Consider the following 10,462-nt stretch of genomic DNA (forward strand, 5'->3'; position numbering starts at 1 on the left):
GTGGTGAATCAAAATTGAGAAACGGCACTAGATCACAAGTTGTCTTTGTCTTTTTCTTTTTTTGTTTATTTTTTATTACAAATTATCTGACAAATTATTAACGCTCGTGATGCAAAGCGACAGCCGTCGTTCATAAAACTTGGACTGGCCCATGCCTGACAAGATTCGTCTCTTGAGAATTGAATGATTCACGCTCCGCCGGCACGTACGGAGATGAAGCCGCACAGCTCATATTAGCTGAAGAAATTAATCGAGAGGAGAACATGGAGCACAAGTACGTGCAAGTACAAGATAGGCAATAATGCAAAAGATCAACAACAACAACAACAACAAGAACAACAATCCTTTGTCCTGAAACACATTTTTCACTCGGAAAACTTACATATGCTATATGTCCTTTTACCTACTTTACATTCAATGGCATTGATCTTGCAAGTAAAGATAGGCCCACAGGACAGGCTTGAATTCTTGGAGGATCTTTCAAGTTTTTCAACCGCTTGGTTTAACATGCCGCTTGTTTCTCCTAAACCCCATAGCAAGGATATGTGTGGCCGTGGGTTCTGCATCGGGAAACAAGTGAATAACTTTTTAAAACAGTTTTATGAGATACAATTATAAACTGAATGGTTGTTTAGATGCATGATGCATGACGTTCCGAGGGGAAAACATCATCTAATTTTCTGAGGCATGCTTATTAGGATAAAACTCGAGGAGCTTGTGAAAGAGTAACAAAGAAAAGCATGATATTTTGTAGACGAGTGATTATCTTGTACCAATTTGCCCAATAAGCTATGCAGCAGCATTCATGAATCTTACCATTCAGAACTGACAAAACTAAAATCAATTTAACAAATACACTATCCACAATAGATGCCACTAGTGGTAAATCACTAGTGGCGATTAACATTACATACCTTATAAAACTCAGGGAGACCATGTAATCTATATATCACATCTACAAGTCGAATCTGCTTGGATATCTAAGGAAAAGAAAATTCAACATTAGCATAAAAAGTTGCAAGAGCCTCCTATGGATAAACAAGAATAAAAATAAAATAAAATAAGATCTTTTAAAAAGTACAGTGAGCATCAAACCACAAAAAATTGAAAACAGCAACTATTTATCCAAACGTTGGTATCCTAAATTTTGTCCACTTGAAAACAAATATTCAAGTGGTACTCATGGTCATCAAGCTGTGTAGCTTACAACTATTTGAAGTCATACGTGACATTAACAGTTATATACACAGTTTCCCACAATGAGAGCGTGACAACATAGAAATGAAAACACATGCTATGCAAACACACAATGAGGTGTTGTCTCTCTATAGAGCTTATTTTTTATGTTGCTTTCATGTCTTATCTTAGCCTATCTGCCACTACATTCTAAGATAACACAACCATTGCTGGCGCATCCTGTAACTTATACATGAACATGGAATTGGAAAAGGCTAACCAAATATATGTTGGCTACCATATGTGCATGACTTGAATAGGATCCACAATTAAGCTAGCCCACAACTTGAAAATTTATTGACCTTTAATGCAGATGTGTCTGGGACCTTATGTTGTTCTGATGCATTGATGAACATCAACAGTTCTATGGACCTGACATGACCTGACCTGGTCTATCAAACCCATAGATTGACAACTTGGCATAATTGCCTTGATATTCCAACTAATCTTAGTAGTATGCACTTTGGTTATACAATAGCTTGGCATGCATTTTAGCTCATCATGTAGGTAGCTCTGTAGTTTCAAGCTTCAGCATTCAATAACTTGAACACATTTGAGTCACAATTAACAAGGCAATTTGACTTTTGTAAATATTTTTTGTCCCACCATTGATACTACTATCTGTTCATCTTGGTTGTGGGAACCAAATGAGGATAATGGGAGTAGATATTTAGTGCCAATTTCAAAGAGAAACTGAAGATTACTTGATGAAAGTGAAAATTTATAATTGGAAGTTCGCTGAACTTTTTCAATCAATAATGAGGAATCAATTAGATAAAAAAAGAGGATTGAGGCTCTATTTTAATGTCATTTTCTGTCCCTGATGTAACATCTTATATACCTCTGAAAGACCAGCACCCATAACTTCAAGCGCAAGGAAAGAGCGTGTTTGCTCATCATTGACAAAGACATCCCACTTATTGAAATCCATAAAGTACCTGTCACTCATAGGAAGATGAATTTATTACTAAAGGAAAAGAGAAAATAAAGGAAGCACTAAATTAAGTTTAGATCGTCCAGGAGGGCAAAGAAATTGTAGATTTAGCAATTTGCATGGTATCTAAATCCCTGTAGAGTGTAGGATATTCACTGACCTTCTCTGTGATTGGAACCTTTGACGAAGCATAGCCACAATAGAATCAATTTGATGCGCTTGAATAGGAACTGTTCTTCCCAAACTAATATGGAATTCTCTTCCTAAGAGAAATTGCTCTAGTTTTGCATTGTCTTTGCATAACTCGGCAACAGGGAAGTCACAATCAACAGCACAAAGTCCAGGAACTAATAGATGCAATTTGTTTTATAAAAATGGCTAGCTGCATCCTAATTGGTGTTGGTATGAGAACTGCAAAACAAAATGCTCGTAACTAAAATAACCAAAAGTGTGAAGATTTCAAGAAAAATAAGTAATCATTAAAAATATTCAAGTTAAAGAAGCTTATCATATTATCCTCATCATTTCATATGCAGGCAGTTTCTAGATCATCTGACTAGCGAAGTGCCTATCTTATATTAGGCTATTTGAAACTCCATTGTAGAAGGCTTATCACACATTGACAATATATCATCAATATATAGATGGTATTGGTGCAATCACTTGCACAATCCCTTTTCCTCTTTTTATTTTTTATCAACCATCTGCAATTATTTATTTTAACTAATCTTATCCTTGAATGTAGATACAAAATATATTTCCTTATCCTTTCAGCTCAAATATTAGATAGCATATGGCAGTATAGACCAAAGCTTAACTTGCAAATACAAGGCTTAACAGGGTAGCAGAGAAACAGACAACTTTGAACACTTCTCTAAATTGAAAAATAATTAAGCAGACAAAAGGTGGTTGATGCTACAAAACCTGGGATGTAAACATGAAGAGCATAATTTCCTTCAACATGAGGGAAGCTTCTGATGCGGATTCCTCGAGTAGTTGATGAAAAATCTGAAAAAAGTGGTTTGCATCAGCAATAGCACAAAATCAATGAAAAGGCTATCCTAAAACCTGCTAGCACATAAAAAAGGAAAAACTTGGCAATGATTTGTGACATTAGGAGGTGATTAGGATAGTTAATCTTGTTATCAAATAGGAAAAGGTGAAAAAAAATTATAGTTTAACAGTGAGATGCATTGTATTAACACGATTGAAATACCTAGTCTTTATGCATTCTCTTATTCAAAATAAATAAAGGAAGGAAACAAATTTGTAGAAGGAATAAACCCTAAGGGAAGAGGCAGTTGGATTCAGTTCATACTTGAAACATGCGAGTCAGCATCAAAATACCAGAGGCAAACTTCATGCAAAGGGCACAAAATTAAGGCTTCTTTTTAGCAGAGAACATCAAATTAACAACATCGAAAAGCAAACCAGAGCCACCCTTCCCGTAGCCCAATAAAGTCGAATCCCTTAATCCCGTCTATTTCTGAATAAGAGCCTTACTTCCAGCATCGAAATCAAAATTGAAGCAAACATAAACTGAAGAAAATAAATTTAATACCAGGAACATCGGGTGTTTGAAAGAGGTCGAGTGGCGGCGGCGGCAAGGACACCGGCAGAGGATGCAGTTGTTGGCATGAGTTGATTGTAGCGCCATTTCTGCTGCTTATCGATTCGGCAGCAGGTGAATCATCTGTGTCCGACCCTTCGGAGTCGGCGCCGTAGGTTTCCCTCAGCGCTTCCATAAGTCTCATATGTCAAACTAGCAATAAACCACTTTTAAGTCTTCTAATATCATATTCCCCAATAACATATTAAAATAAGATTTCAAATTTTAATATTTTTATTATACCTATTCTTATTGTATTTTGATAATTATATTATAATTGGCTCTGGTAATTCGCATTTTTAAATAACAAATATAATTAAAAATTTTACAATAAAAAATATTAAAATAATTAATTTAAATTTAAAGTTTTCTCCATCGAATAAAAAAATTATTTTCACTCAGGTCATATTCTCTTACTCTCTCCCGTAACAACAACAGCAGATAACAAAAATTCAATTAAACTGAATAAATCGATCGAATTTAAAATTTTAATTTAATTATTTTATAAATTTAATTTTTTTAAAAAATAATTAATTCAATTTGATTTCGATTTTAAAATTTCTTATTCACTTAAATTAAATAAATTAAATTAATTAAAATAAATAATAATTTTTAAATTTTTAAATAAGTGAATTAATAAATTTTTAATTAATTGATAAATCTTCTATAATATTTAAAAATTTTAATTATTTCGATTAATAAGATTAAAAGTCAAATTAATTAATATTTTATCGATTCAATTTATTTGATTTTTATTTAAAAATTCAATCGGTTCATAATTCGATTCGATTTAATTTTGATTAATTCAATTCGATTTGATTTTTATCGAATACTCATTCTTACCAACGGAAGAATGATAGAAATTAAATTTTTTTTTTGACAAATCAGTTTATTTATGAAAACAAGATAATCCAAACAATAGTCTTCCTGGGGAACTCGCAGTTTTGATTGTGATATAGTTTGTAGAACATCGAATCTTCCTTTCGACAATAATATTTTTATTAAGGGAATGGATACCATGGAGATCAACAATGCTTATAAATAATACTAAATGAGACTATGATATATCAGAATATCTAAAATAGATCAAATTTAGTGGAGTAGTAGATGGTGTCTCACGCATATACATTTTTTATAATATTAAAAATTAAACAAAATAAACAAAAAATGAAAGAAAATAAAACAAACAAAAAAAGAACATGTTAATTATATCAAAATTAGAAGGCACCAATAATGCTTCCATGCAAGAACAATATTAGGCCAAAAATAATGAATGCCACCTAGAGTTGCACCTTCCTGTCAAAGATCCAACTGAAGGGCATGGTAGGAGCTTGTTTGGCCTTAGCTTGTGCTCTTTCTTCGAGTCTTCTTATTCTGGAAGCCAAAGTACAGATAAAATCCTGGGCCTTATTCCCTTCACTAGAAAGACCAGTTAGATCAGCTATCTTCCACCTGTTAACAAGGAACTCGAGTATATCAACATAGTCCTTGGCAGTGTATACACCCAACCGTTGAGCAACTGCTGAAAAGTGCTCAAAGAGGTTTTCATCTCGTCCGTCATACATTAAATGGGCAGGCATTGAGATCTTCTTCCTCATCATGTCTGCAAATCCAAGCACAGTGTCTTCAGGATCTATCTCAAACAGTTTGTCCACTATTTTAGTATATGCAATCTCATGGCGCTTTTCGTCAGATGCAATTATTCCACATATTTGAGCCAATTTGAGATCCCCATATTGCTTGGCAAGACTAGCAGTGTTTCCATGGGAAATGAAAGTAGCTCTCTCTTGAAATGAAGTGTATATAAAGCCAAGGTATGGATTATTCTCAGTACCTGAATCCTGAAATCAAGTGAATGGAAAATTGATAATTAAAAGGAGTAAGTATCACAAGTAGAAATTACCATTCAATGTTTCCTGTGCGTGCTAGCTAATTTCCAACGTATAAAAAAAATTCAATATTAACCTCTAAAACTAATTTCTGTTGATCTAAAATGAGTAAGCATCACAAGACTATTAAATAATGTTAGGAATACTCTAATCTATAATACTAGTTAAGCAGGTAGTCAACTCAAACAGAGAAGATGAAACTCGGATAAAATTTCAAAGAAAAAGCTCCCAAATGAAAGGATTAGTTTGCAAGAATCAAGGAGATCTAGCAGAACTAAACACATGGTAGCATTCCTATGCAACCTCAAATGTTGCAGCAAAACAACTTCCAATACTATGTAAAAGGAGGTTAAACTTGAACCTAACCATAAACTATAATCAAGTAGCTAGATATTACCATTCCTGAGCCAATCAAATACTGAATTGTCTTCTCAATTTGCTTCATGTCCACTCTTCCAGAAAGATATAGGTACTTGTTCAGAAGGTCACCATGTCTATTTTCTTCAGCAGTCCAAGCCCTTGTCCAACTAGCCCAAGAAGTAGTGCTTGCACCTGTCTCATCTCGAACACCATCAAGGGTGTTCAACATTGTTTGATATGTAGGAAGGGCTTCCTCAGTGATCATGTCTCCAACCAAGCAAACCAGATAATCATCAGGAATCTCCTTTGAGCGTTCTCTTAGTTCCCTGACTTCATTATAAAATCCCTCAGAAGAAGGATCAGGCAGAAAATCTTGTGGCTGCTAACATTTTTCAACAGGTTTCAGATGCACCAAAATATTACTTTCTGCCCAACCCTCCAACGACTTAAAAATCTCAATCTTCTTGGGTGGCAATGAATGAGCAACTTGAACATGCAAATCACGAGGTGCTAAGGGTTTGTTTTGAGTCCCAACTCTGAAACCATATAGCAAGAGCAATAAGGAAAAAAAACTATAAAACATGTGAAGTTAGTACATCAACATTCATAACATACTTAGATGAGGCATATCAAATAGTTTATTTCGGTAACCATCGGTGTGCGTTAAGCAACATGTTAACCACAAGAATAAAATAGATTAAATCTATCATTGCACCAAAAGTTCATATATTTCAATACCAACTTCACTAGGTGACAATAGCATTACTTGAAAGATTACCATGAGAAAGTAGAATGGATGAGGATGCATAATGACTGTACAAAAGGACTTTTTTTTTTCTGAAGCAGCCAGAAAAAAAAAAGACTATTTAAGTCGCAATTCCAATATAAGGAGGTTGCATAACAGTTGATACAAGAAAGATTTGATGTTTCTAGGAGTGCAGGAACAAGAACCAGTGCATGAATAACTGGTCCAGTAATGCATTTTATGCAGCAAGAAATATACTATTCACATACTGATGGAAGTATGCAGATATTATGCAAACAATAAACCAACATCAAACTGCTATTCTCAACATATATAGACATCTGTGCAGCATTTCCATCATATATACATGGAACTTTTCAAGAATCTACCAATTTCAGATTACGCGATAACTTAATGATGAAATTTTAAGCATCTCAGTTAAATGAACAAAGAAACCCGTACATGAGGCAAGAAATTAAAGGCCAAAACATTTTTTTTCACAAAAAAAAAGGGTCAAATCATGGGCATCCTAATCTAATAGTTACTAAGTCTAATACAAAGCTACTTTGCATCTTTAATTGCAGCAACAAATACAAAAGTTCATTTACTGATGGAAACCATGTTATAAAACACGCTGACAATAAAACATCAAATTGCTAGGCTCAACACCATAGTCATTTGCTCAGTATCTCTATCATATATCTGTGTAGGAGATCATGGATGATGATTCCCATGTCACGTGGGAACTTCAAATACTAGATGGAAGTTTTTAAGAATCTACCAGTTTCAGATTACAAGATCAACTAAACGCAAAGTTCTGAGCAACTCTGTTAGATGCACAAAGAAACAAGTGCATGAAGCAAGAAGAAAATAAAATTCAAAATACGGAGTTCAAAATCTAATTGTGCAAAACACAGTTTATACATCCTAGTGGGTGAATATAGAAGATAATTCTTTCATTAAGCTTAATTGTCAGACCAGCCATGGACTTTAAATAAGTTACTAGCAGCAATAACTGCATCCATGCCCAATCTTAAAAATTCTTCGATCCATGGGTATTAGACGTGACAATTAAAAATTCTAAACAACTCTAAAGTTTGCAAGCTTAGTTTGAAAATTTACATAATTGCAAGCCCATAAAAACAGGGAAATGGAAATTTAATATGCTCGTAGCAGTCTTGAGCAATCAACAAGAAACTGCAAGTCTCGTAAGCATTCTCTAAACTGTAATTATATTCCAGTACACATGGTCAAACGTGGTCAAAACGCCAATGAAGGGGCACAAGGGAAGACAAAGAAACTCTACAGTTCTGAGCAATCAATAAGGAAAAAGATAGTCGAGGGATGATTTGGCATACAAGAACGAAAACTTTGGTATAAATATCAAAGATAGTCGATTTTCGAGAGAAAAAAAAAAGGCAAAGAGATATTCAATCTCAAATCAAACAGAACCCAAAAAGATATATTATCACCCAATACAAATCAAACAGATTAAGAAAACCGAGTGCATGATCGCAATCCACAATGAATTCCTCAGGAAAGAAAAAGGGGAACAACGAGTGAGAACTCGGAAAGGAAAACTAGCAAATAATAAAATAAATAAATTCTCAGCCACTTGTATCTATCCATAACAATTCATCAGAACCCAAGAAAAAATTCGAAAAGAAAGATCGAGAATCTGGAATTCTGTAAGACGGAAGCGAGCTCACTTGGTGGCGACGGAGGATCCGTGTGCGGTGGCCATACCCATATAGACTCCGCGAGATCTGGAATTCCACCTGCCGTCACGGCGAGAGCAGAAGAGCAATTGGGTATGAAATGCCACAGAAGCCATTGAAGACATTCTTTCTTCTCCGCTTTCTTTCTCAACTTCCCCTATCGTTCGCTCCTCCTCCACGAGGCGGTATCATAATATAATATAGAATCTTGGAGGAGACTTATTCAAATATTTTTTTTAAATATTATATATTAGAATATATTATTAAAATTATTATTAATTTAGATAAAAACATTAGATTTATTGATAATTATCTTTTAATTTATTATTATATTTATTATATTGACTTGGTTATATATTTAGAATTATTTTAGTATTATTTGACTTGGTAATAACCTTGATTTAAATAAATTAAATTAAATTAATAATATTAATAATGATAATATATCAAAAAATAAATATAATTTTTTTATAATTTTTCAAAATTTAAAATAAATTTATATATTTTTAATAAAATAATTTATTTAAATAATTATTTTAATAAAATAACTCATTAAATTGATAAATTAATTTTATTTTTTAAAATATAAAATAAATTTATATATATTTAAAAAATAATTCATTAAAATAATTATATTAATAAAATTTAAATTAATAAATATAATTTATTAATTTTATTTCAATAAAATAATTATTTTAATAAAATAATTTATTAAATTAATAAACATCATTTATTAATTTTATTTTTTAAAATTTAACATAAATTTATATATTTCTTAATAAAATAATTATTTCAATAAATTAATTCAGTAAATTAATAAATATAATTCATTAATTTTATTTTTTAAAATTTAAAATAAATTTATATATATTTAAAAAATTAATTGATTAAAAAATATTTTAATACAATAATTTATAAAATTTTATTTTATTTTAATAAAATAATTTATTAAAATAATTATTTTAAAAAACGTCATTTATTAATTTTTTTTTAAAATTTAACATAAATTTATATATTTTTTAATAAAATAATTCATTAAAATAATTATTTTAATAAAAAAATTTATTAAATTATTAAATATAATTCATGTTTTATTTTTTAAAATTTAAAATAAATTTTATATATATTTAAATATAATTTATTAAATTAATAAATATAATTTATTAATTTTATTTTAATAAAATTAAACATTTAAATAATTATTTTAATAAAATAATTTATTAAATTAGTAAACAGCCTTTATTAATTTTATTTTTTAAAATTTAACATAAATTTATATATAATTTAATAAAATAATTTATTAAATTAATAAATATAATTTATTAATTTATTTTTTTAATTTTAAAATAAATTATCACTTTTAAATTTATAAAATTTTAAATTAAATTTTATTAAATTAATTAATTTGATTTTAATTAGATTTCAATACACTTCAATTAACTAAGTTTTAAGATCGAAGAGTTATCATGAAAAAAAATTTCGTTAACCACCAAAATTGTAGAAAACCTTAGACTATCAAAATAATCACATTTTTAAATTATAACTCATTTACTGATATGACGATGATATTATATTTCTTACGAATCGATCATAACCTGAATCAAACAAGATTATGGTTGATAACTTTGAACAGATAACCAAAGTTATCAATGATAACCCCCAATCAAACGCTCATTTGGTAATTACATTATAAGTGTCTCGTGTGATTTGTATTTTAAAAAATAAACATAATTAAAAGTTATACAATAAAAAATATTAAAATAATTAATTTATATTCAAAGTTTTCTCAATCCTTAATTGAATAAAAAAATTCTTTTCACTAGGTGGAGTAAAAATTCAATTAAATTGAATAAATCGATCCGATCAAATTTAAAAATTTGATTCGGTTATTTTAAAATTTTGATTATTTTTAAAAAAAAATCGATTAATTCGGTTCAATTTCAGTTTTAAAATTTTTTATTCGATTAAATC

General features: G+C 30.5%; 1 protein-coding gene and 1 pseudogene across 1 annotated transcript; both read right to left on the reverse strand.

The window, feature by feature from the left end:
- Nucleotides 1–292: 292 nt before the first annotated feature.
- LOC141841832 (uncharacterized) lies at nt 293–3,915 on the reverse strand. The gene is given in 7 exon segments (XM_074730028.1): nt 293–560; nt 915–980; nt 2,078–2,174; nt 2,331–2,521; nt 2,523–2,581; nt 3,095–3,178; nt 3,732–3,915. Coding segments are annotated over 7 exon segments (876 nt in total). The 3' UTR covers nt 293–365.
- Nucleotides 3,916–5,059: 1,144 nt separating this feature from the next.
- Nucleotides 5,060–8,607, reverse strand: LOC141839703 (stearoyl-[acyl-carrier-protein] 9-desaturase, chloroplastic-like; annotated as a pseudogene).
- Nucleotides 8,608–10,462: the final 1,855 nt, after the last annotated feature.

Source organism: Curcuma longa, chromosome 11 (assembly GCF_044706935.1).
Source record: "Curcuma longa cultivar G26 ecotype Majalengka, Jawa Barat chromosome 11, ITB_CL_G26_1.1, whole genome shotgun sequence".
NCBI classification, from domain to species: Eukaryota; Viridiplantae; Streptophyta; class Magnoliopsida; order Zingiberales; family Zingiberaceae; genus Curcuma; species Curcuma longa.